The sequence below is a fragment of the Epinephelus lanceolatus genome, chromosome 20 (genome assembly GCF_041903045.1).
Source record: "Epinephelus lanceolatus isolate andai-2023 chromosome 20, ASM4190304v1, whole genome shotgun sequence".
NCBI lineage: Eukaryota > Metazoa > Chordata > Actinopteri > Perciformes > Serranidae > Epinephelus > Epinephelus lanceolatus.
Window position 1 is genome coordinate 19,364,258 of NC_135753.1, and position 27,960 is coordinate 19,392,217.

General features: G+C 44.9%; 1 protein-coding gene across 2 annotated transcripts; it reads left to right on the plus strand.

Moving 5' to 3' along the window:
• dipk2ab (divergent protein kinase domain 2Ab) lies at nt 1-26,237 on the plus strand. 2 transcript variants are annotated; one of them, XM_033639161.2, is made up of 4 exons: nt 1-454; nt 6,522-7,396; nt 19,279-19,582; nt 24,289-26,237. In XM_033639161.2, the coding sequence occupies exons 2-4, from the start codon at nt 6,743-6,745 to the stop codon at nt 24,633-24,635; spliced, it is 1,305 nt and encodes a 434-aa protein (XP_033495052.2). In that variant the 5' UTR covers nt 1-454; nt 6,522-6,742; the 3' UTR covers nt 24,636-26,237. The 2 variants fall into 2 exon arrangements, with proteins under 2 accessions (XP_033495052.2, XP_078019147.1); XM_078163021.1 differs by having other exon boundaries at nt 13-174.
• Nucleotides 26,238-27,960: the final 1,723 nt, after the last annotated feature.

The following is a 27,960-nucleotide window of genomic DNA, read 5'->3' on the forward strand; positions in this document are numbered from 1 at the left end:
GAACCCATTGTGGTGTTGGAGAGGAGTGAGCCGCTGCCTGAGAGAAGAAGAAAAGAGGCAATTCCGTGACCACAAAGGGACCCATGATACGCGGACAGATATGGACGTGAACGCACAACACGGACGCTGTTGTCCTTTGTGAAGAGGACCGCCTCGTCCAGTCGGAAAGATCCGGTATATGAAGAGTTAAGACTCTACATCCCAACTGTTTATTTCAGCAGCTAGCAGGCTAGCTGGCTAGATACCTAGGAGCTAGACATGGGGAGACCGTGTGAGTTTGCTTGATAGAGATCTTCGTCGAGCTTTGAAGAAGCTGTTTTCGGGTTAGATACTGTCGGAAATGATTTAAAGTATCCGTCGCCCGCCGTGTGAGTAGCCGCAACTTTAAAGAATGATATCAACTGAGCGCTAAGCATTACACTACTACAGATCTGGGGAGGAAAAAGTCATACAGGTTTGTTCCACAGTTTTCTTCTTCTCTTTGCAGCCCGTCCTCTCACTGAACTCAGCCTTTAACAATATAAAATGGCACAATATGAATTTATGGACATTTTTTGCAGCCTCCACTTGAATAACTGACCAATAAAACAAAAAATCTCAGTTTTTAACATTAACCTAAGAGCAAGCTTTGCACTCAGGGCGTCACTGTTGCTACCCCAGAAACGATGAAGTGATAAGATATAATACTAGAAGACAGTTTTTAGAAACACACTCTCTTATCTGATGCCCACATCCGCTCAACAGTGACAGAAAGTTTATTATTACTGCTATTAGAGCTGCTGCTGGTGTTATTTTGCTGCAACACAACTGTCTTTGAGATCTCAAAATGACCGTTTGGTGTGTTACCTGCCCTGCAATTAGTCTTTTGTTTATGCTGGGGTTTTTAGAGAGCATTAGTCATGTCTGTAACCGGTACCTGAACGCACCTATAGAATAATACAATGCACAAAACTGCACAGGAGTGTCCCTTAAACCTTTTAAACATGAACTGCTTTGTCAATTTGTATGCAGATCATGTTATATGATAGCAAAAGCATTGGTGTTGAGGAGGTATTTATTTGCATATTAAGTATTTCCTCAATAAAACATTTTTCATTGCTTCGTGCTTGCTTAGCACTTCAGTTTCTATCACTCAAATGAAAGTACCTCAACAGGTCTCCACTTGGCCAACGTGATTTGGATTGATTTGCTGTGTATTTGTCTTCCTTGTTGGCGTGAGCCCTGTGCCCATCACACAGAAAGGTCCAGGCGCTGAAAATGAAAGAGCAATTTGCTGTAATAGCTAAATTGACTTGACCATGAGATGTTGGCGATTGCATGCTCTCTGCAAACTTCTGCCCTTGATTGCCTCAAAGGAAAAAAAAATGTTGCCACAACAGTCCTGCTGTTTGGTTAAAGTCTGTAATAAGTCCTTAGGAATTTCTTTTTACAGTCTAATGAATAGAACGGGCTGCTTGGAATTAATTTTTCCATAACAGGAGACTAATTGTGGAGCCTTTCTGCAAGGTTAGGCGACAAGGGAACTATGAAAATAGACGGATACACTTAAGACTTTCTGCTGGTGGTTGATTTGAATGTTTCTCAACGCTCAGCGGGGGAACGTCTTGTAATTGTAGCCTAAAAGCTCCCACAGGAGCAGTATATTTTTGTTTTTGACCTCCAAACTCACCAAATCAAACTCTGATAGAGCAACTCCTACAACAGATGGAGCCACATTAGGAGTGACCTTAAATGAAATGAAAAAAAGCCTGTCAGATGATCAATTTAATTCCTCCCGCCTAACTCCAAACATATTTCCCATTTGTTCAAAGCGAGGCTTGTTGTGACAGCTTGTTTTAATGATTCCAAGTGTAGCTTCACTTAAGACGACACATTTGTTTTGCAGTGGCATTAACATGAGATTTAAAATGTATGACAACTTTTCAAACTTTTACAGATTGATGCTGGCGTGTGAGAATGTGCAGCTGTTTAAATTAAACAAAACAATCATGTTATTGGTCAAAGAATCCAAAGCAAGCCTCTCCTCGTTCAAGTGCGTCCTTCCAAACAGCTGCGTCAGTTTGGCGCAAAGCAGATACCATTTATATTGTTATTTAAACCTCTGTCGTTTGATTTGGGCCAGAGATGAATGGACTAATGCTCACATGGGGATGCCGCTAATTGGTGCTTATATTCTAAGGACTCAATTTTCCATTAGGCATGGGAATGTTACTGTCATTTGTATCTATCCATCACTGTCTATGTGTTTGCTGTACTGAGGCAACCCGGCTGTGGCTGAATGTTTTTTTGATCAAACATTATTGACTCCCTCAGTCGATAACCTTGGCAACAGTAGTTCCTCTCTCCAGCTAGAGCCGTACATTGCAATGGAAAGGGGTGGGGGGAGTTCGGAGCTTTGAGTAGGGCTTGATGGTAATGCCGGCATTCTCCGTGGGTAGACGCGTCCATGTGTGTGTTTGTGTGTGTCCATTCAGAGACGGAGAACTGCTACTCTGTATTCTAGTGATCTCTTCCCATTCATTTCCATCACAAGAGCAATAACTCAAAGTTTCTCTCACCTTGCTGTCCATTAGTTATACGTTGGTTATATCTCTCCTTTCTCCATTCCCCCCCCCCCCTCCCCCAACCTCTCCAATGTATTCCAGTCCTTTTCAGCACTCCCTCTTTGCACTCTCTTTTGCATTTCCAGTGGAATTAATCAAGCATGTTCATGTGTGGCTTGACTTCATTATATCATAATGAAGTTTAGCCTCAGGTGCAGTGAAGGAAATGGGTTAGCCCGAGAGTAGCCTTGCCCTCGCACACCATTATCGGAAACTGGCTTTACACAATGAGCTGTGGAAAAGATTATTCAAGACGGAAATTTCCTTTTCAACCCCTTCTTTCTTATCTGGGTTATTCTGTCAGAATCTAAGTTTTAATAAAAGTTGAAATATTAGGATATTACGATGTCATCTCCCTCTGTCCCGACCTTTGTCATTCTGTTTTAAGCCAACATGGGGCCTGTTGCTTCATCTTGCGCCGTTTCTGTCCCAGTAATGAGCCATTTTGCGGCTCTTAACATCTGCCAAACTTGGAACATTTTGAATGCGAGACTCATCTCCCATGCATGAGGAGTCAGGCATCCTTTGATTTGCCCTCTTTTCTTTGCCTCTCTTTCGAAGCGCTCACCGCAGTACTTTGTAGACCGAGTACGCTGAAAAACTTTCTTACCCCAGTTTTGGCAGTGGCTTCGTATGATGAGAGGTAATTTGGTGCTTACTCTAAACAGGGTTTTCCTCATGGTATTGTGCATCCCTCCTTCTTGCAGAGTGCAGAAGGAGCAGAGGCACTGTGGGGGGGGAATGGAGGAGAGGGGGGGCTAATTCAAAACACAAGTTTTCTGTGGGCACAGTGAGGTTTGTCTGAAAGAAAACACTGCTTTAAATTTCACTGCCCTTCTATTCCGCTGGGTAACATCTGTGTTAGAATACAAAGCATCTGGCTTTAATTTAGAGCTTTTGGTGAACTTTACCCTTGTCAAAAACCTGAGTAGGCAACCTTGAGGTCTATACAGTCCGTCCTCTTCCCTGCCAGTCCTGTTAAATAACGCTCAGCCATAGGGTGGCATGCAGCAATAGACGGAGAGGGAGTTAAATAAATAGTCTTGCAGGTGTGAAATTCACAAGAAGCAGTCTAGTGGGGTAATTACCCGGGAAAAATATCCCCATCTTAAATGACCATGCATTTTTCCAATAAAGCTGAATGTTGTGGTCTTATTCACACTATTACTCAGCGTGTAGTCGCAGCAATAGCGGGCTATAAAAACTCTAATCTAGTAGCATTTCAATCCTTATCCTCTCCTGCTTCATGCAAAACAAAAGTACAGGATCAAGGATAAGCCATCAGTGGCAGTTTCCTGCGTTTCACTGTCAACACTTTAAGCATTTTAACACCTTGGTTCATTAACAGAAACAAAATGCAGTGTGTGGCCTATCCTTTCACTCCAGCAATTAGCACGGTCATTGACATAATCCAGGTAACGCTCCAAAGGTAATTGAGGCCTAACCATTTCTCTGGAGAGGAGGAAGAAGCCATGCATCCTCCCAGCGTTAACCACCAGCTCGTGCATCTCATTGCTCTGCAGGTCTTGTTCGGGGCTTTTTCCGTCTTGCCCTGGCCCTGTGATGCTTTCTCTTTAGGATGATCATCTTCTCGGCCCGACTGAGGTTACGTTTTGAACTCTTGAGCCTCTTCCTGATCCTGGTTAAATCTCATATCTGCTCCCAAGATCTTTGCAGGCTCGTCTGTGCTGCGACTGCCTGTGTTAGATGCTAAATGGCACTTGAATCGAGATCTTATAGCAACGGGATATTCAGTTTTCCCCTCAAGCAATCAGCTCCCCCTTGCTCCCTGTAGTCAAAGGCACAAGGCACACATCCTTCTGGCTCCTATTGAAGTTGTTGTTTTTAGGGGGGTTCTTCATACAGACATTGTTTCTTTATTTCCCATCTCCCAATCCATCTTCCGTTCCCAATTTAATATGAATATCTTGTAGAATTTTAATGAATTTTCCCCTGACACTATTAAACTATTGTGTTGGTGTTCTTTTTAGCTCATTCTGAATGGGTGCAACTGAAGGGTTATTTGGTTATTCATTTATCACAGTGGAGGCATTTTGTTGAAGTCAGCTTGATGTGGACCTGCAGTTTCTTTATTAAGCGTGCCCAATGAAATGCTGTTTCAGACTACATGCATGAAGAAATGTCTGTTTTTACATTTTAACGTATGCAATATCTCAGATTAATGTGTGCATGGAGTTGTATTTTCAAAAAGTGTCCTTTCAAGGATTAATTCCCAAAGCCTAAAATTACCATATCATTGTGCTGTTCATTATAATGAAAAAATAAATAAATGCCGCCTCATGTCTTTGGAAATTGTGACACATTACCATTCAGATTTACAGTAGCTATTTGGTTCAGAGTTCAAAATATGATTAAAGATTGCTTCTGTTTAAAAGATGCAAAGCAACTCTCATTATCTCTACCTTGTTTATGGCACAGAGAAGAAAATCATATGCTCACCATTGGGTCACAGAGTTTTTGATTTGTGGTGAGAATAGAATAAAAACGCATGAATCATAGTTTTCTTTTGCTTAAAAAAAATTGTAGTGCAGCCGTCTGTAGTTCCCCTATTTGGGTACAGTCTATTTTTATGTTAGTGATGTTGGCCTGATCTGCTCAAGGTATTTTCAGACAGGTAAGAACGAGTGTATTCATCTTCTTATCAGACACTCCACAGCCACACATCTTCCATAACCGCTGCTCCCTTGGCCGCCTCAAGCCCCTGTGTCTTTCTAGATCTCAGCCACTTCGATCTGAAGGCAAAATGCAAGGAACCCATCGACACGCGCACTAATCACAGTAGTGTGCCTGCTCGTTAGCCATGCCCTCTCAAGTCAGCTGTCCTAATAGGCATGTCCTAATGAGCTCTAATTGAGGATGGCTAATTTGCATGGCCTGAGTCATTGTCTTTCTTAAAGCGACTTATAAGACTTACAAGACTCATTGCTAAAAAGCTGATTGGGGGGTCTGACATGGCTTCATCATGGGCAGGCTACATGGGGGCTTGCGAGGCTTCTGAGAGCATTGTTCTTGCACTGTGAGCTCAGATACTCGTCTCTTTCTTCCTTGCTTAGTTCCCACCGTTCCCTTCTCTGCTGACATCGATATGCCTAATGGAGGTATTCACAGATTCTCTCTCTCACCCCCTCAACCACGGACGTTATTTTAGTGACACCAGCCATTTTCAAAGAAACAACTTCAAAGCGTGATTAAAACGAAGCAGGGCAACTCTGATCAAAGGTTAAACTACGCACAGCGTGACTCTCTTCACAATGCAAAGCGAGATTTCTCCATTTGAAGTGAGAAGGAGAAAAAAAACTCAGGACTTCCGAGCTCAGAATAAGTGTTGAGGTATGCAGACGGCGTGTTATTTTGCTGTGCATCGGAAGAAAAGTGATGGATACTTCTGATGCAGCGAGGGAAGGTCCTCTGAGGAATCATCCCTTGCAGTGCTGCACATTTTATTTATACTTGGAGAGGATGTTGTACATTTCCTCTTAATTTGATCACTGACACTTTATTTTCCCCTTTTCCATACTTTTATTTATCTTTCTTATATTGGGGGGGGGGAGTATACAAGAAATGATTTCCCAAAGAGAAGGCGCTCAAACAGACACAGGCAGGTTTATTACATTGGCTGTGGGCCATCTCATTTCTGCTCAAAAAGTAATGAAATCTCTCAAATGACCCAAGCAATTCAAATTTGTGAGACGATTTCATATACCAGGGAAAGTGCTTTTTTGTTTTATAGGTCGTATCACATGTTGGGACTTTGGTGTTGAAGTTGCAGGGCTAGCGGAAGAAAAATAAGATCAATCATTTTCACTTGGTAGCCATGTTATTCGTGTTATGAAATGCAGCTTTTCTATTTTCCCTGATGTAATGTCTTCCCCTCTCCCTTTCTTTGCTTGATTTCAGGCCTGCTGGCTCGAGGTTGCACACAAACACCAAGAAGGGAGAACATGACTCACTGGCCTCTGCCAGAGCCTGGCACGGGGCAGCTGTGCCAACCTCGCCCCTGCCTGCCGCTTTAGAAGCTACCCCTGTACATCATGACGGAGAGGCTTTGAGGTTCGCTCCCTGACGATCGTCTCAATACCTCTCCTTCTCCCTATCCCTCAAGAACCCCCGTCCCCACCATGCTGCGCTTCCTGCCTCTCAAACTTGGCCGCCTGTACCGCTGTCTGAAGCTCTTATTGGTTGTAGGGTTGTTTGTCATCTTGTTGATGAACACCCACAACCTGTTCGCCTCCTTCCAGAAGAATGAGCTCACTGACAGACGCTTCATCAACCTCAACAAGTGTCCCGCCTGCTTTGGCACCAGCTGGTGCCGCAAGTTCATGAACGGCCAGGTTTCCTTTGAAACCTGGGGTCGCCTACGATTCCTAGACGTTTTCAATGTCAAGAATGTTTACTTTGCCCAGTATGGTGAGCCCAGGGAGGGCACCCGTCGTGTGGTGCTGAAACGACTCGGCTCCAACCAGGAGCTGGCTGAGATCGATCAGAAAATCTGCAAGAGGGCCACAGGCAGGCCGCGCTGCGACCTCATCCAGGCAATGTACAAGACTGAATTTGCCCGGATCAACGGCGACGTTCGTCTGCTCACTCCAGAGGTGGTGGAGGGCTGGTCAGACCTGGTGCACTGCCCCTCTCAGAGGCTGCTGGACCGCGTGGTCCGCAGGTATGCTGAGACCAAAGACTCAGGCAGCTTCCTGCTAAAGAACCTCAAAGACACGGAGAGAATGCAGCTGCTCATGACCTTGGCATTCAACCCGGAACCGCTCGTACTACAGGTAAATGTAACTTTTTTTTTTCAGTGTTTTCAGGACAGGTGCTGTTTAAATCAACATTTGCATGTGGTTGAATTTTAGGCTTTTATGGTTACTTTTGATTTTTTTGAGTTATGTTTGACTATTACTGTCTTTGAAGAAAATATTGCATCTTGATAAAGAGATGTCTGTCAGCTGATCTGTGGCACCAGGTGTTTTCAGAGTTGTCGATAAGGCACGGCTCCTGGATTACCTTTGCTACAAAGAGGATAAGAGCATCAGTACAAAGCAAGTCGGGGTGTTGGCCCACAAAGCCCCCAGTAAATTACAGGGTGGGAATCCTCCTTTTCCTTCCTCTTCCACAGATCTGAGATGAGCCATTACACCCCCCCTAAACTCTAGGCTACATCGAGACTACGCATCCGCTATTTGGAGCACGAACATTCCTCTGCCTAGAATAGAGAGGGGTTTAAGAGCTGTGGCCTCCCAAAAGATGAGAGATTTTGGCTGGCGGCAATACTGCATATTTAACACTATATGTAGGGCAGTTTTGAATTATTCAAGAATGCATCTGTAAATGGTCCAAGTTGTTTTTAATTTTAATATACGTCTGTGTCCGCTGGATCCTCTTCATCTGTAGGAGACAGCACGTAGAGGGATCTCTTACAGGGCTGCTAAGTGGTATTAGTACCAACATTCTTGATCCTTCGCTAATCCTCCAAAATAAAAGCTTTTTAAGTTTTTGACCTAGAATAAAGATTTGGTTGTAATTTACAGCTTGAAGGAACTGACAGAAACCCAAGATACTCTTGCTTTAAAGGTCCAGTGTGTGGGATTTAGAGGATGTATTGGCAGAAATGGAATATGGATGTTTTCGTTAGTGTATAATCACCTGAAAAAGGAATCGTTGTGTTTTTGTTACCTTAGAATGACCCATTTTTATCAACATAGGTAGCTGGTCCTCGTCCATGTTTCATCTTTCTACAGTATCCCAGAATGGACAAACCATACACTGGCTCTAGATAGGGCCATGTTGGCCACCTTGTTTAGCTACCAAACAGCATCAGAAAAACACTGATTTTTAACATGAAACTGCTTTGTGCGTTGCTTTTACCGGTGTAAAACACTGAGTCCGTTTGTTTTGGAGAGGAAGAGACCTCTGTGGATAATTCGGCTCCTGGTAAAAATCTCCTGAATGTCTGGATCTTTAAATTATGAGAGAAAAAAGGTGAGCACACATTAGCAGGTGCTCGGCTAGCAGCTCGTTGCAGCGTTGCAGAGACACTGATTTGTAAGATGAAACTGTTTTATTCAGTGTTTTTACTGGTTTTAATCACCTGGTTTGTATGTCTGCGGATTTTCAGCTGGTTGCAGTCTGCAATCCTTACCGCTGTAAGCTGCTAAATCCTACACACTGCTCCTTTTTGAGTAGTTTTGATGAGACCGATTGAACATTTAATTTTTGATACATCATCATCACTGTATTGTGCTTCAGCGTTTAAAATCCTTAATTGACGTAGATTAAATGGTACATGCTGCCAAAATCAAAACGCTGTAAACCTAATCATCTTTGACACCAGGTTAGGAGTAAAAGTACGTCCCACCTCTATTCCATCATCCTGCGTGTCAGAGCGGCCATACTGTGTTATATATGTCCTCATCCTGACTGATTTACAAGCAGCCAATCAATTTCAATTTCAATCTGGCATTGGCCGTGTCGGAACAACAATGGTCATGGCTCGTGTAGACATTCAATAACTTATGGTGACCTCCAACCCCCCTTACACATAGTGCCAGACACCTCCAGGCATTACAGAGGACAAAAGGCGAGATCAGCCTTTTAGTCTGGACGATCTATAAAATCTGATTAGCCCTGTGTGGTCGCTTGCCCTTCTCTTCCTTCCTTTCTCGTCTTTTCTTTCTCATTTTGCCTTTCTCCTCTTCTGTGTCATTCTCCTATATTTTCCTGTCCGCTTGTGTACGCTCCACAAACTCTGGCCAGATAATTCTATCAGTGTTTTTAATGCCATTATGCCCCAGTTCAGAGGCTCTGTGAATCACCCCCCCCCCAACCCTTATCTTGCACAAAGCTACAGACATCACACACCAACACATTACACACACACACATTGTCCACGGCTCTCTTCACTCTCTGCTTCGGCTAGCCTTTGCATGTTTACAGGGGCCTCATGAATTGTTGATCTCACGCTGAACTTGTGACCTGCGGGTATGAGAAAGAACAGTAGGGTCTGTGTATGCAGCAGGCCAGGGGTAACAGATTACGGGCATGGACTTTTGTGGACGCGTAACATACAGCTAAAATGTTCCAGACATCTCAGAGATTCACAGGAGTGCCTTGACTGTTGGTCAGCATCACTGAACTCAAAAGATGAGGAGAAAATTTGCTGAGAGACTGAGAGACCCTATACACAAGGTTGGGCAGCAGTGGACCATAAAGAATTAATAGCGTCTATAGAGATTGAATAGGAGATGTGCTGTACTACAACACCTTAGTCTCCGGTTTTTTTTTTGGTTTGTTTTTTTTTTTTTTTTTTTTGCCAGAGGTGAGTGCTACTGCGTGGGGACTAGTTTTAACAAAAGGTAGAGGAATGTGGGCTGAGTTTTATGACCTGCTATTTAATTAAACCTGATCTTTATTTCGACTGTTTATCGCGCTGCCTTCTTGTCAGGCCTTGAGCGATTGTTTCTTTTTGCTCGGTTGTTTTCAAACACCTCTTCAGTAAGTTGGAGAGGCTGGTATCACTTGGCGTATAATTTAAGTTTGCTATATTTAGCGTAAATGATTTCTTAGTGTCGCTGGTTGCCAGTGCTGTGGTTTCGGCTTTCTTTCTCTATCTCCTTTCCTCTGGCTTTATACAGTTGAATAATGTCAATAACATTTCTGCCGTCTGCTCAGTGAGCTGCACTCCCTCTCCGAATGGCTTCTGTTTCCAGTCTTTTGAAGCCACAGGCAGTAAATCGGCCCTGTTTCACTATGAGAAACCAGACCTTCTTTGTCAGTGGGAAACAATCTGCTGTGTTGTTTCGGGTCTGTCCAACAATGCATTTCCTTTGTGCTCTGTGGTACACAAGCATGCACTCACACACTCACACGCACAGACACACACACCACCCCCACTCATGTGTCACGTGGAAGACAATTTGGCTTTGGGGAATAAATATTTTTGGAAGACAAAATGACGATAGCCAAACAAGAAAATCCTCGTGCAATGAGAGAGGCACCTTATGCAACTTCATCTGTTTCCTCTCATTTCAATGCAGATTTTCTTAAGGTTTCACAGAGAAGTTGGCCTGGAACAGTTATTCTGCTACTGTGTCTCTTTGCCAAGCAGAAAAATTACATGACGCTGTTTAATTTTACCTCTCATTTGACAGTAACGTGGTTTGCAGGAAATATGAGTAATAAATTCTTCTCATTTCCCCGACTGGAACCTTATTTGCCATCCTTGGCTTCTCTCCTTCGGCTAGATGACTCACTGATTCATCAGGTGATGGTTGTGTTTGATGGAGTACATCTGGCCCAACCTTAAATTAGTTCGATTTAGCCTAGTCCTCCCTTCCAAATCATTAAGCTTGGCGAATTAGCCAGGAGCATGTGACTGCGCTCGCACCCTTTTTGGTCCTCAGCCCTGTCTTGCTCAGTGAAGCTGAGAATAGGATGTGACAGGCCTGTGGGGTTAACGCAGTCATCTCCTCCAGACTCAAATCTGCGCTCTCCCAGACACCCCTTTCTCCCTTGTTTTTTATTACCATCTCTCCCCACCTTCCACATTTCCACCTCCTCATTCAACACACCGCCCTCACCTGACACAATACTCATCAGGAGGCACGAACCTCTCACGCAACACCGTCTGTTTTTCCCCAGAACACGGACGTCTTGACACTGATACTAAATCGCAGGAGAGACGGAAGCCAGAGATTAGATGGATGACCTTATCTCCTATTCCTCCTAAGATTCTTGACAGCAGCATTTTACGCAAATGTGAAAGTAAACATTCACAGCGCTTTGAGCAAACACACTAGCAGCTTGTTTGAATTTTCTAAAATGGGGGGATGCCTCTTTGGTATGCTGTTGATTTAATGAGGCTCTGCATAATCTATTACGATGCTCATCCACTTTGGGAAGCGAAGCCAAAGTAAATAGTATAAATTCAGGGGGTTTTTTTCTTGGCACAAAGTGAGGCAAAGGTGGTGCCTCTCACTGTGACCTACTGAACCTTGATTTATTTGTTAATAGGGAAATAAATGCAATCGGGCCACATGCTGATGCGCAACCTTCCTACAGCAGCTATGAGTCAGATAATCTTATAACTGTATAATTTGAAAAAATGGTAGTGATTTAGTGTCAAGATATGATTTAAATGAAGAATGATTAAGTATTACATCAAAATGATTGCACATGCCATCTCCTCTTTAACACAAAGGCAAGCATTCTTACTGTATGTCAGAGGCTATACATGACGTGTGTGTGAGTTGCATACAAGTAAAAAATATTTTCTGTATAGCTGTCAAATATTAGAAAAATAAGTGTGAAAATTAGACTTTTTGCATGCTCACAAAATGTCCAAATAATGTATAAAAAGCTCTTCTTATTACCGACATGGTCATGTTCTGACCAAGCATGCACATAATTTTAGCCGTTACTGTATATTGTCTACGGTGGAAAAGCTCTGCAATCTTATAGTCTGGCTTTCTGGGTCATGCCTCTTTACAAAGAGGATCAAAGCCCGCTTTGTTTTTAGTTTTATTTATTTCTTTTCATTTAATCACAGACACTGCATGCTATCCTGGCTTAAGTAAGAGCCTTCTGTCTCTAAGGCCGGCTCAGTGGCTGAGGTCCACCGGTAAATAGTATTTAAGTTGCTAGTCTGTGATTAGAACCTTTTGTTTTTGGGTCTGGGGGATTGTGACGCTCTTAGCACATAAGAGAGGAGGTTGTGTACGCCGCTTAACCCTGCTTCAAGTGCTCCCAAACCCCCTTTCATTATTCTTATAGGCCTTTGTGTACAGACTGAATCCTGTTAGGATAAGACAGGGAGTTATCTGGGCCCGACTCCCCTCTTTTGGCTGCCCTCGCTGGATGGAGGCCCTGGTGGAAAGGGGAGAAGAGAAGAAGGAGGGAGGAGAGGAGAGGAGCGGAGGGTTTGTGCGAGCGAGTGTGTGTGTTGTACAAACTGGAGCCTTGTGGTGTTTTCCCCCCATTTGAATGAGCCGGACTGCTTGTGTTACCATAATCCTTTCTCTCTTTCTCCCGCTCTCCAAACACACACACATATATACACACACACGAATGACAGCTGTGTTTGGTTAGGTAAATGCCTGTGGCTGAACCCCCCACACACGCCCCTCACTCATCCCACCCACCAGCTCCTTTTTTAGATTTCTGCCCCCCACCCCACCCAGCTTCCTACTGTTACAGCCCGCACCCCAACGTACCTCCTGCCCTGCTCGTGAAGACGCAGTTCTGCAACGCTGGAGAGTAACTAACCCCATTCACATCTCTCCCTGGGCCCCTTAAGATGGCCAATATGGATCGGGAACAAGTGGTTCTTTACTGTGCTGTGTCCCCCGGAGAGCCTAAGGCTTAATGTTAGAGCAAGGAGATGCTTTTTAGCACATCAGCTTGTCTGCAGTAATAAAATTGTCCACTGCATTAAAGCGTCAGGCACCTAGTTCCTGTCAGTGAATATATGAGAGGTCAGGGATATGCTGTAGCATATTCAAATCTTGAGCATTTTCACCCTTGCAAAAGGTAAAAGAAAAACATTATTTACACTTGTGCTGTATATGTGTTGGAAATGGCGCCTCTCATTACGTAAGTTGAATTCTTCTTTAGCGTTTGAGACACTTAATTGCTCCTTGTGTGGGAAATTCTCTTAATGTTTCCCCTGTTTCTGCAGCGAGGTTAGAGTGCGGGGTCGGTGACAGCAGTCTCCCTGCTCACTACACCACCCGGCTGCCCCGGAGATAATTGGCGCCTGCTCTGAAATACACTACCCTTGATGTCGGCCTCAAACCCACAGCCCTCAGGTCTGAGGCCAAACTTCACTTGGGTTCCTCCCCACCCGTGTGGGCAGCAATACCACCTAGACTGAGTCAACACTGCTGCCTATGACTTAATACATTCCTCATCTTCCAGTGGTGGGGATTTATGAGGTGGCTCTGTGCTCAGTGGCTCGGGTTCAGGTTGGCAAAGGGTTTCAGCTATCAGCTATCAGCTAGCAGCGGAGTGTGTACTAGCAACGCGGAGCTGCACCATCCCGTGCTCTCATTCCTCATCCTGCTCTCATTCTCTCTGTAGAGCAAAGGCCTGCAGAACTCAAAGACCTAGCTAACCCATTTCTATCACTGCATGGCAGAGCTCTCTGAATCATGTGTGCGCTCTGTCGTGCTGCACAAGCCGGCCGCACGTGGTCTAACTTGCCTGCTCTATCTACCTGACCTCTTGGTTTTGATTTCTCATCTGTGCTCGGTGTTCACGCATGCTTGCACACGCACACACACACACACACACACACACACACCCACCCAGCAGTCCTTTCTAGTTTCAGTCTTCTCCATTCAACGATTTTCCTGTTTCCCAAGACTGCTGCCAGCTCTACAGACTGTGACTTTGCACTCTTTGAACCGCATGTCTGGTAAAGAAAGAGGCAGGGCTTTTTCTAAATTCAGATACATACACAGTCTCTATCTCTCCCTACTCTTCTCTATCCGCTAGAGACAGACACACACACTCTCCTCAGTTTGGTGCTCTGACTAGGCATTTCCTGGCTTCCATGTCTGGAACAGACAGCATCACTGCCCTGTATTGCAGGTTTTTGGGGGTGGAACAAAGGGAGAGGGGAAAAAGCGGGGTTAGCAGGAGAAGCAGCAGCAGCAGGAGATGAGAGCAAAAGAGAAGAAAGGGATAGCGCCATGTGTGCCAGGATGAGGAGTTAGCGCCGGCTCCCCTGTGGGGCCCGAGCTCTTGCTGCGAACTAACCAACTGGATTTTAAACTTAAATGGCCAGCAAAATGCCAGACGGGGCTCGCCACACATCCTCCAGACACACAAGGTCAACAGGAGAGCTGCACAGAAAAGCGACGTTTCAAGTCTGGCTTGGCAGCCCGAGCCTTGCAGAGCAGATGTGACTTCTTCTTAACGCTAAGCCCCTTTGATAAACAGGCTGAATAATGTTCATTTTGCAACATCAGGGTTGAAAAGGTTTTTTTTTTTTTTTAATGCTGTTGTTGTGTCTCACTGGCTGCGTCTGCCCGCCCCACTTCCTCAACTTTACCGTTTGATCCCCGGACTCTTCAAGAGTCCTGTCCTAACTTGTTTGCTGTGAAGCGCTGGGATTTTGCTGAGGACAGAAAATGTAGAGAATTTACACCACACCCTGCTCAGGGCTTTAACAAGCTGCACACATGAAACACTTCTGTGGCAAACTACTAATTTCCTTTTTTGCTGTAAGTAGTTGTGGTTGCAAGATGAAGGCAACTTGTTCCTTCAAATCTTGCATTTATAAATGCCGCTCTGTGTGTCCACCGTTTGTGTGTATGTATATGTGTGTTTGATGGACCAGTGTTCTTTGCAGACCAGCCAAGGCAATATCTTGGGAGCCGCTCATGTTTACTCGGCCCCTGAATAGAGGTTGTTATCAGCCCTGGTCACGTTGCATGTTCTCATTCACATGCACTCGGATACAGTTTCACATAGACACACACACACATACACGCACGCACAAAGAGCCTCTTTTCGGACTCTCTCTCACACACACAAATACACACACACACGCCAACGCCCTCCCCCGAGTGGCCCAGTAGAAGGGCATGCCTTTGTCAGCAGATGTCAGGACGCAGGTGTGTGTTCCTGTGCCTCTCGCTCCATTCGTTTCATCCTCTTCTCCAGAGGCTGCCCATTTGTCTGTGGCCCTGTTTCATTTCAGCCCACACCAATCTCCCCCCAAGAGGATGCCAGTGTGCCTGTTGTATTACAGGGAGGGGAGTGGAAAGCACAAACACCCCCCAGTCAATGCTACTGTAGCGCACCAACACAACCTTTAAGATTAGATTAGTCAGACTTGGGCCTAGAAGTCAGTGTGAGGTCGCCTGTAATGAGACGACTCTGTTTCGGTCTGTTTTCCACCCTTGCTTTCATTGTCTCCAGAGTCGGGCTCATTATTTCTCTAACACTGCAAGAAATTCAAGCAAAAAATGTGTACGGGAAATAAGAGGAGCATTTGGCGCCAGGTTCTATGAGTTAAAGGTTTTGCTAAGCAGGAGATAAAAGGTTTTTTATTCAATGACAGGAACAAGAAGTGATAAGACCTTTTTAAAGCAGTAAAAGTAGCTGAGATGTGACATTGGCAGTTTTGCACCCTCAGCATTTCTCAATAGCATAACATCATCGAGAGACGACTGGTAAAATTCACTACCTGTGCAGTCCCCACACATGCAAGCGCAAGCACATACAGTACCTCCCAATTCTGCTCAGAGATAGTGCAGTGGATGTAGCATTAGGCTGGGCTTTCCAATTTATTTCGTCCATCCCCCCACCCCCCCTTCAACGCCTCATTGCGGACGTTAATGACTTCTGCAGAGTAACCGTTTAAAGAGCGCTAAGGGAGAATGATTGGTAGGACACGTGGAGTATTTATCAAGCTCTGCAATAGGCAAAGTTTGGATCCAAAGCTCAGGTGCCCACTTCCATGTGCCTGCCTACACCGCTCAGTAGCTCTCACCTTAAGACTTATTGCACATGAAACTTAAATATAGGAAGCTCATAAAAATGGGTATGAGTTGTCAAGACTCTTGTAATTGACGCAGCGCAATGAGCCTGTCAGAGGCATGAATGAACGACATCTATGTTAAGACCTGCGGACGAGGGCCGAACAGACATGAAGGCGTTCTCATAACAGCCGTTGACAGTGTCTGAAAGTAGCCTTAGGGCATTCATCCTTCTCCTCCTTCCCATCAGCCTCCCCCCCATCTGCCGCCACTCTACTTTTGCTCCCATTCAGGCTGCAACCTGACAACAAAGAGAGAGATGTGTTTAGCAGGCAGGTCTTTGCTGGTTTATTCCTCCTGTCCACTGGAGCGGAGAAGTGAAAGACACTCTGTTTGTCTCTTCTGTTTGCCGTCTCCATCGTATTCTCTCTCTTTTGCTCCCTGTCTCCCCTCCCACCCTCACCACCACCACCACTAACCCTTCCCCACATTTATCCATCCGCCCTGCAGGGGCGAGAGAGTGAGGATGGTGTTTTACAAAGCAGGTTTAGCCGTAACATTGGACAGGCTAAGTTTTGTCAACAAGACCAAGAGCCGCTTAGATTTGCAGCAACATAAAGCGATCTGAGGTTTGAATCTGGGTCAAAGGGAAGCGGCACTAATAGGGATGTACCATCAACTGATCCAGCTCCAACCTAATCTTTCTATACCAACTTCAGAAATTAGAAAGCCATTTTAGATATTTAGCCCGTTAAGTCTCTAATCCTAAAATCTCTTATGTAGGAATGCCCATTGGCAGGCAACATCTCAGTAGTCTGGGATTGTCTTCTTTCCAGTCAGTATTTGGGAGTGCTGTCAGCCCACCAGTATCCTTTTGTTTCCTCGTATCTGCTGGAATTTCTCACTTTTTTGAGACATGTCTACTTCCTCAGATTCCGCTTCCTGTCAAGTTTGCTCTATCAGAAAATGTAGAGGTAGGTGATTAAGCCGAGAGTTTTTGGGGAAGTTGGGTGACTCATTGCCAAGTCTAAGGATGACAAGCACAGACAGACCGACAGGCTGCTGGAAGCCAGCACTGCTTCCTGGACAGACTTTTGTCTGGCCCACAATTGATTGGGTCACCTCAGGGAAATGGGCTCGACCAAGACTGCAATGCATGCAACTTATCATTGTCCTCCCCACCCCCCCTTGGTGGTGGAGCTTCCTTAAAACTGACAGGAACAGGAGATACGCCTATGGTATAGATTTACACCACAGATTGTAAAAGTCTGCCTGTTTCAGTGTAGGTTGTAAAAAGTTATGAGTCACTGTTGCATCAAGATCTTGATTTTTCCTCCCTAAGATTTTTCCAAGGTAGTTTGTCCAGTCAAGGACCCCTTGCAAGGCATCCTTAGCCTTCACTTATAATTGCATTCAGCACGTTGTACCATGTGCTATAGCACAGGTAGGATCCATACACGTTTCGATACACTCAGCAAATTACAGCCAAGTCACAGGATGAGATAAAGGAGCTTAAGAGCAGCACAGTTTGAGTGTCTGAGATATAAATGTCTCAACTCCAGTCACGGCTGCACAAGTGAACCTTCAAATCGCTGCATAGCCATCCATTCACCAAGCTGTGGTTTCTTTGTCACATTCGCCCCCTCGGTGCCACAGTCTCTATGTGGCATGGGTCCAGCTGTTGTCTTTGAGATACAGCAGCTGCGTGGCTGGCGGGGGGGTTAAAATGTATGTTTTTAAATAATTTGTATTTCATTAAAATTTAAAGGGAGTTAGGGCAGCCATGCATATTTAAAATCCCCCCTCTTGGCATAAATTGAAAGCTGGTGAAGTATTGAATTACCACAAGTGTAAAGTGAGACGCAACAGTCATAGTAGTTCACACCTTACCTGCAGTGACATGGTGTGTCACCCCTGCCCTATCTCCGATGCAATTGGGTTTCAGAAAGGGAGGGCTGCCGAGACTCCTGTGAAACAGGAGCACTCTGGATTCTCTGTCTGTGCGACGGCTGCCTGCCAGAAACAGCAGCCTAGGAGAGATTTGTTACATAGGAATTGTGGGCTATCATTAAGCTAGCATATGGCTGGCTGTTTATTGTAAAAGATAGAGGCCTATGGCGGGGGGGGGGGGTTATTGTAAAAGATGGGAGCTTATCACTTGTAGCGAAACTCATGTGGGCTGCAACAAAGGGGGATTTCATTCGTCCACCTAGACTGTGGCAGTGAAATGGACTAGGAGAAGAGAAAGTGATATACTGAAAATGTGAGACTCCCGAGCTCCTAGAAAGAGACAGCAGCAGTCAACATACAGAATCCAGTCCCTTAGCAGCCTGGCACGTTTGCCAAATGCAGCTGCTTCACACCCAACTAATCTAAGTTGTCTGTATATTTGTGTCTGTGTGTTTGCCTGTGCAGCCACTTGACTCTGAGTGATTGCAGATGATGGTGCATGTGTGCCTGTTTTTGTTTGACCTCAATAAAGTGGAGTAAATCTGAGAGATTAGGGTTTTGTGCAGCAGCAGTGATACCACTTCCTGCTAGCGGTATTACCTTGTTATTATTAATCAGTTTTAACCTTGTAATACACAGCGATTACTTGTCAGCTTGCCCAAACTGCATTTACTCGGTTAGCCAACATCATGCAGCAGTTTAAATCGCCCCGCTGCTGCATCACAACACATAAGGCTTCTCTGCTAACTGCTGCTACCACACATCACCTCCTATCAGTTCTCTGGAAGCACTGAGGATAGCGGCGTACATCCGCTCATAGCTGTAGGGTTTTAACACAAACTGGCTCTTTTCTTTTATTAAATTTAATCCGTTATACCCAGTGCTGGCTGCATTTCACGTGATCCTTTGGCAGATTTTCAACTATTGTGCTTAGAATTATGTGTCAAAAATTACCCAAGGCAACACACAGCAGCGTTGTGTTTGATGTCTGGGATTTTTTTCTCTTGACTCTCTTTATTTAGAACCTAGTTTCTGTGCAAGTTAAACAAACATTTTCTGACAATGTGAGGGTTCTCGCAATTTATGTGTTAGCCTTTGCTTTTCAAAGCCGTTGGGGGGATTTCTGTTGTTTTTTTTTTCAGCCAGCTCCACATTACACGGTCCGACTTCTTTTATATTTGTTTTTAAATCACCGTTTTCTGTTCTCATCTGTTTCTCTTTCCCAGAGCTTTCCGTCAGATGAGGGGTGGCCCTTCGCCAAGTACCTGGGAGCGTGTGGGCGCATGGTAGCTGTCAACTACGTGGGCGAAGAGCTGTGGAGCTTCTACAACGCACCCTGGGAGAAGAGGGTAGACTTGGCGCGCCAGCTCATGGACATTGCCGAGCAGCTCACCAACAATGACTTTGAGTTTGCCCTCTACCTGCTCGATGTCAGCTTCGATAACTTTGCAGTCGGCCCACGTGACGGAAAGGTCATCGTCGTTGATGCCGAGAATGTTCTCGTGGCAGACAAAAGGCTGATCAAGCAGAGTGAGTGGTAGCGTCCATTGTTACCTGAACACATATGTGCTGTGTGTGTGTGTCCATATGTCTAATGCTTAGTACAGCTTATTCTCCTGTTGCTATGACAATACTATTTGTCTTATACATAGAAACAATACCACTTATGGAGCTACACAAGAAGATAAATGCTGCCCACTTATTCAAGGACAGTATAAACACTTAAGACTATGTCACTCAAATTGTGGAGCTGTCACTGGTGGTTTTTAAGCCTTTGCACCGGTGCCTGCTTGGCCAGAGGAATTATGTTTTCAGTTTGTCGATCCCATTCTCATGAACACTTTATTTCAAGAGCACCTTTTCAAATATTTTTCAATTTTGGCACAAACGTCCACTTTGACTCAGCTATGAACTGATTAGATTTTGGTTGTCTAGGGTCACTGTGTCCTCACTGTGTCCTGTTTTTTGCCGTAACTCAAGACTTCATACACTAATTATGACAATGTCTAATAGAATGAAGTGATTACATTTCATATCCAGCCTCACTGTGACATCATAATGTTCGGCAAAAACACTTTTCTGGCCATGACTCAACATAATATCTCAAGAACAGAAGGGGAGACATTTGATCAGATACTGAATTGGTGACACTAATCCTTGGTGCCCAACTTGAAGCTGTGCTGATTGTATAGATCTTCTTTGCTGCTGGGTTGAAGATGTGTGGATATGTTTTGATTATGTAGCTTCTTTGCAGCAACGTCCATATTTACAGTAGGGTTGTACCCAACTTAGAATTATGTCAGCAGAATCATATTTGGTTGTTGAGTACAAATTTTCGACTAGTCGTTCCTTTTTCCATATAGATTTTGAGAGTTTGAGCAGGTTTCGGCGTGACGTTTAGGGTGACGTCGACGCTCACGTAAGCCAAGATAGCCCTCCGAGCTAATGCATGCTAACTATGCTATCGTATTAAGTTGCTGCAGAAGGCATAAGATAGCATACGCCTGTCCTCCTCCGAGCAGCTGCCTCCGTCTCACTTAGACACACCCTCGGTCTGGGTCCGCAACCACCTGTACCAGAGAGCAGAGCAGCGTGAAAGTGGAGAGCGCTCACTCTGCAGCTACATCTGGGGACTGAAACGTCCCCAGAAGCACACTGACTGACAATAAACCCCAAGACTGGTCAATCTGAAGGACTCTCAGTCAACTTAGGGGTCTCCAACTGATGATTCGAATAGTGGACTTTCAGGGTGCTGCCCTAATAAGAAGCCTTGCCTGTTGTCATGGCTCCATATGAGTCTGGACAGACATAGATGTAAACTGCACCATGACTGGTTGGTGGAGGCGCACAGCCGCAGGGCTGTAATTCTTGTTTACTTGTGTGACATCGCTGCCTCTCTAAAACTGTAAAGTGATAATTAACAACTAACTGTATTAATAACATGTCTACTCATGCAGCGGTTGTTCCTCTTCTCAGACTGTTTATCACAGACTTCTCAAAAGCCAAAGTGTGATTCAAACACTGACCGCAGCTTGAACTCCCCAGAGAACATTGCGCTTCATGTCAAAATTTTAACCACCACCAACTGTAGCTCATGAGGCAGTGACGAAGGTTCGAGGAAAGGTCTCAAGGGACAGATGGCTGTGGGCAAATTTGCACGTTCTCAAAGCCACCTCTCATCTAAGAATACACTCCTTCAGCACCCCTTGTGCCTCCGACACACTCGTCCCCATCAAAGCAAAGATAGTTCAGATAACAAGCCATCTCCGCTGCCCTAGTTTTTTTTTTTTTTTTTTTTTGCCTCTCAGAATAAACCTCATAACAAGGACAGAGAGAGCTATACATCACGCACTCAGTGTGGCAGTTTGCTACCCCTCAGTCCTCCTTCCTGGGGCTACTTCAAAGAGAGGGACGACCACCCAGTCAGGCTCTTAGATTTATCCCTTCCTGCAGAAATCCTATTAAAGTGATAAACTGTTGTGTCGCTAGGTGTTGAGGTTCCACCATTGTGCCCTGTGACAGATATGAACTATTGTCTGTGTGTGTGTGTGTGTGTGTGTGTGTGTGAAACTAGTGTGTGTGTGCTTTTTTTTTTTGAGTTGGATGGGAAGTATTGTGATGAATTTATCTTCAGATAAAGTGCCGCTTTGCCAAATTACAAGATCTGACACCAGAAAACCGCATATAGATGTGTGACATGTCGCAGCACTCCTACATGCCCTGTAGTTTTCCCCTCGAGTTTGTACTTGATTTCCTGTGCGATTATGTTGGTGTGTGTATATTCACCTTATTGCCAATGGCTGCAATTTTCCACCCTGTCACCGTAGCCCTTTGCAAGTCCCGCAGCACAATCCAGGTTGAGACTCTCTTTGTCTGGCCGGCACATTTAGAGCTTGACAACTCAAGCTGCTTACCGTGGCCCTTCAGAGTTTAAGCCTCAAGAATGTTTACGTGCTTCTCGCGTGTTTGTGTGTCTGATCTGTTTGTGTGTGTGCCAAGTGGCGCGGCCTCAGCATGAAGAAGAGGAACGACGGCAGTAATGAGAATTACGAGGTCACGGCCATGTGTCGGACAGCAGCAGGAAATAGGCCGCCGTAACCTCCCCAAGGCTCCACAAGCAAAGGAATCCAATCCCTGCAATTAGAGCCCGAGATTGAAAAGCGAGTTAAAGTGTGTGGCGCGAATCTCATCAGTCTAAACTGAGGCCAATTGATTTGCAAATCAAAACACGCAGAGAGCTCACGCGCGGTTCCACCCTCTCGTTAGGGGCATCCATATTGACGCAGGGCGGGTTTCGCCGTGAGATAAAACGCATGCCGTGTTCAAGTTGTGCCGCGTGCCGTGTGTTTGCACAGTCCAGTGGTGCGAAAGGAGCCATTCCCCATCATTGAGTTTATAGTGTTTGAGGATGGTCTCACCCCCAGTGGTTTTTGGAAACACATGCTGTATAATGTAACACACACTTCACTCACTCTCATTCTCTTCTCTCCCCAACACGATCGCTCCCCGGCTTACACAAACACACAAATGCAACAGCACTTGAAACACTCACTCACTCACTCACACACACACACGCAGTCCTCTCTCTCACATTCAATAATGCACTCTAACACAGGCATGCATTGTTAAAACCAGCTCGTACTCTTGAATGCCACTAGTAAGGCCACGCTAACAAGCATTTCAGGCCCAATGTCCCTTCTCAGTGTAGCCCTGGGAAGACGGAGGAGTGAGGTGAATGTATACAAGTCCGACCTGAGCTCCTTAACATGGGAGGTGCGGGAGAAGAGAGAGGCAAAGGTGGCCTGCCTCGTCCACTGCTCTGCCACTCATTTGAATTGGAAATGATTTCGTTTGCTTTGGAAATGTTCTGGCTTTATTACGCTCAGGCCTGCTGTAAGGGTGGAACAGAGGGGATTGGGGTGCAAGTAAATAGACCTCAGACTCCTTTTTAGCCTTTAGTTGAGTCTCAAAGTACTTTTTTTGCTGTGCTCATCTTCGTCCTTGAGTATGAACCTTCTCCTCCCTGCTTGTTCTTTTCAGCCGCTCTGTCTGTCTGACTGCTCTGTGTGTGTGTTTGTGTGTGTGTCTGTCTGTCTATGTGTGTGTGTGTGTGTCCGTCAGTGCGAGTGAACAAGAATGGGACACTCTCCCGATGCCATCTGTCAATCAGTGCTGAGGTGTGATGCATGGCCAGCTCTGAAACATTAATTGCTTTCACCTCACCTTGCTGCTTGCGCGCGTACATCTTTTATATGCGTTTGTGAGCTCGCGCTCGTGGCGAGCATACGCAGGCGGATCCATCTCCATCACCCTCTCTGATTGAGGTTGATGTGCCCCTCCTCCTCAGGGGGGCTGCAGGGGCCCCCTTGCTAACAGGGCAGCGTTGGATGTTTGATTGAGTTGTTCTGATGAGCCAGAAGAGAAGTGCATTACAACGCTGATACACTGATTATGTGTTTGCATCCTCTGAGTCCGCCCCCCCACCAGCCCCCCTCCCAACACTGTTATTGATCTGCTTTTTAATGCACAAACCAATAGTTCTCTCTCATCATTCCAGGTTATTTTCTTGGCTCCCTCCTTTCCCAGCACAATCCTCTAAAGAGAAAAAGCAATGTGAAATGAGCTGGAGAAAGAATTTTATTTGCTCAATAAATCTGGAAAGTGGTTCATTTCTGTCAAATGAAACTGCAGATGAGTTGTTTGGCTGTGTGCTTTGAGAAAGAATTTCCTGTTAGTGCCCCTGGGGTGTCAAATGTGGCACCACGGTCCTGTCGGCTTCTGGTCAGGTTGATTTCTTAGCTAATAATTTGCAGAAACCTTTGAAAAAATAGTTTTTCCTCGCGATCACATGCGATCAAGCAGTTGGTTGTAATCATCTAAAATTAGTTGTGCCTCAAATTTCCCGTGTATAGCTCCACATTTAAGGAAAAGAATTTCTGTGAAGGCTCATCAAATGTAAACCGCAGGCTGGTAGGGACTCCAAGGAATATATAAAGGGGTGTTGCACTGTAATAAAACCAGGACATTTTTGTTTGCAGGACCAACATATACCGACCTTATTACTTATTCACCTGATGAAGGCCGCAAGAAACAAGCTTATGACCCAATAAACGCTTTAATATATTTGAAATGAATGTTATGCACCTACGACTCTATTAATATTATTAACTGTTTTTTATGATCAGTATGTTTTTACTGCGGTGTGTTCATTTAACCGTCTCTCTGTGTCCCCGCAGACAAGCCAGAGAGCTATGACGTGTGGTACGAGAGCCGCTTCGAGGAGTGCGACAGAGAGGCCTGCCTTTCTTTCTCCAAGGACTCCCTTTGTTCCAGGGTCACAGTGGACCACAACTACTATGCCGTGTGCCAGAACCTGCTGTCGCGGTATGCTACGTGGCGGGGCACCACCGGAGGCCTCCTCCATGACCCCCCTGCCCACATAGCCAAAGATGGACAACTCGAGGCACTGTTGGACGAGTGCACCAAACCCAAAAAGCGCTACGGCCGCTTTCAGGCGGCCAAGGAACTGCGTGAATACCTCACACAGCTAGCTGCCGCTTCCTCCTCCGCTACGGCAAGGTAATGAATGGAGTCGGCGTTAGCCTGACGCACTGACAGACTGGATCCTGTACTCTTCGAGATCCTGGTTCTTGTACATGATGTCATTCGCTTCTTCTTTGTGCACCGGAGCAGGAAGGTGTTAGAGGTCTTGCATCAGGAAGTGTAACAATCAAAACTTCAAAGCAGATTTGTTTAAGCTCTAGCTTTTACCTGACTTTGCTCCTGTGTGAAAGAGGAGTGTGGCGCTAAGAGATTCTGGTTAGAACCAGGATAGAGAGGGGATAGAGGTAGCCTCTCCTCACCCGGGGTGGGCTGCCATCGTTGGGGAGGGAGGTGAGAAAAGGGCTCTGGTAAACGCATCCTTCGCTGGACCCAACCGCAAACCAGAGCATCTAAGCATCTAGCGCGGCAACATCGACCACATCCATCCTCCTGTTCACTCCTCAGTCCATCAGAACTGTTGTGTTTTATAACATCAAATCTTAACACCCTGTTTCATTTTGCCCTAGGATCTCTGTTTTTTTTTTTTTAAATTTAGGGCTGAATTTAAGTACATTGGTGCGTTTACATTTTTGCTGTGCCATTGCTTTTTTCTCTGTAGCATGGCTGCAGGGAAGGCGGAGGTAGCATGAATCTCCTGCTGTCAGGCAGCAGCGAAGGCCAGGCTACAGCAGGTAGAGAGGAGAGGCAGGGGGTTGGGGGTTTGGTCTTCATGCAGGAGAAAAAGAAAACCCTTGACGACTATATAAGTCTAATTTCTTGCTCCTCCAATCAATCACTTGATTTCCAGGTTCCAGGATTGTGGCAATCATCTGTTGTTGTTTTTTTCTAAGTGTGTTTTTTTTCCCCATTTTCAATAGGAAACAGAGAGAGTGAGACAGCTGCACATAGGAAAAGGAATGGGAGTAATTGGACAGTGGTGGTCCCTTGATGCAGATGTGCCTATACCAAAGAGGCTATATGTAATAATAAGAACCCTGAGCAGTACAGAGTGACGGCACCTTTCCCTCCAGTTGTTCCCCAGTAGAGCTGTCCAAAACAATGTGTACACAAGCCTATATGAGCGCACAGGCCTGCATACTGATTTATTTTTTTCCATAAGAACCTAAACCAGAGGTGTGCGAGCCAAAGATTGGGCATACTTAATATCACAGAACCCCCTCTGTATTGTTCACCTCCCATACCATTGATGAATGATGGTCAGATGGGCCTGGGCATGCTTTTCTTCAACAACGTGGAAAAAAACCCACTAAACTAAATGAAAGAGGGAAATTATGTGATCCTTAAGAGGACTCGAAAACACAATAAAACAGTGTAGCAGTGGCCTCCAGTGCCAAATTCTCTTTAAATGTCTGTAATTGATAAATGAATCCTATTGTCAAACTTCTCCCACTAGTGTTGAGCGCAGTAAAGCTCTATCAAGTAAATGTTAAAAAGGGGAAATGAAGATATCCCTAAATTACCATCTTGCTCCAGAAGCAGGCTTCTGACCTGCACTTTTAAATTTTGCAGCCCAGAAATTTCTGTTGAATATTTAAACACCCGGCACCACTTAGAGGTTGGGTTGATTTTACACTCAGCTGACCAACGACTTAAAGCGTAATTACAAATACAGGCTCATTCGGTAATGGATTATGAGAGATCTTACCTCTTTAAAAAAACAAAACAAAAAAAAACTCTCTTTTGGTCCATATGTTTCATATTTCATCTGTCTCAATGTTGTGAATCGGACGCTAAACGCCCAGTGGAGTTTTGTGTAGCACGGTCAGCAGCCCAATAATCAAGTAAATATTAGGGATGCACCGAGTATTTGGTAACCGAATATATTCAGCCGAATATTGCAAAAAAAACCACACATTCGGTATTCGGTGGAATAAGTGAAAAGCAAGGCCGAATAATAGCGGCATGTTTTGATAATGCAATCAAACAGCGTGCGGTGACGGACGGAGTAAAATGTCGGCAGTGTGGCGATATTTTACTCCATCCGTCACCGCACTCGCATTTGCGACTAAAAATAGTTTTGTGCAGGCAAAATAAATCATTCAGCACGTTGTGTGAGTACAGATTTCACCCAGCAGCAGAAACAAAACGGCAAATCCCGCCAGTTGTGGGTTGAACGGGGGTCACAGACACAGACAAGAATACGTAGGCTATTCCTGTCAAATACGGCAGCGCATGATAACGGCTTACCCGCTGGCTCCAGGTGAATAACTTGTTGTCATGACTGCCCAAAAGCAGGCTACCTGAACAGCTGAGCCATGGCGGCACACAGTATGTGGCGTATCAGAGGAGAAACGAGCAGTTCACATTTCTCTCTTTTAGTCTTTCAGTGGCAGGTAACGGCCCACAAACCTCACCGCACCTTTGGGACTGTTCTTTATTTATGAAGGGACTTGTCAGAGGAGGAGGGTGGCTGGTTGATTTTTATTTCATTTATTTATTTTATTTCAATCCCCCCTATGTTAATCACTTATTGATGCTGTTTTTGAAGTATGAATAAGTCAATAAGTAATTTATTCCATTGAAATATCATTGATGTATTATAGAAAAGTGATTTATCTTTTTATAAATGACAAAAGGCACATCTGCCTCATTTTCGCTGTGGTATCGTGATACTACTCAGACCGTGATACTTTCATTGGTATCGTACTGTGGGTCCCAATTTTGGTACTGTGACAACACTAATCTGGAGGGGGTTCATCTGCAAAAACTAATGAAAACTAATTAAAAAAACGGCATTTGGTACTCGGCCAAGCGTTTAATATTATTCGGCTTCGGCCACAAATTTTCATTTCGGTGCATCCCTAGTAAATATGAGCCAGTCCATCTACGGGGGAAACTGGAAAGCACAGCAGTTGCTTTTGTTGACCTTCTGCAAGACCCGGGGAGCGGGCGTGACCCCTGTCAGCTAGGAAAAGCAATAAAGAGAAGTTTGACTAATGGATTTCTGGTTTTCATTTGTTGTGTCTGATACATTTCTGTTTCCCCCTGTACGGAGGACGTTGAACCTGGAGGGATTTGTACGTGCGTAACTAACTGTCCACTTTTGTACTGTAATTTTTCTTTTGAGTATTATATCAGCATTGTCTGATTTTTCCTGTGCCTTTCATTCAAAAGTTGTATTTACAACTTTTAGTGGGTTTAAATATTAAAAATAAATGAAGATATATATATATATATATATATATATATAGATATACACTGACACTTTGTGTGGACTCTTCTTGATTCTGTCTCAGTCTTCTTTTTTTAATATCTCCCAGTTACAGTGAGTTTGGCTTCAGTTCATATTGCCTTTAAAATGTGATTCAGTGTGGCACAGCTGGATGTCGGTGTTTGCCAATTCC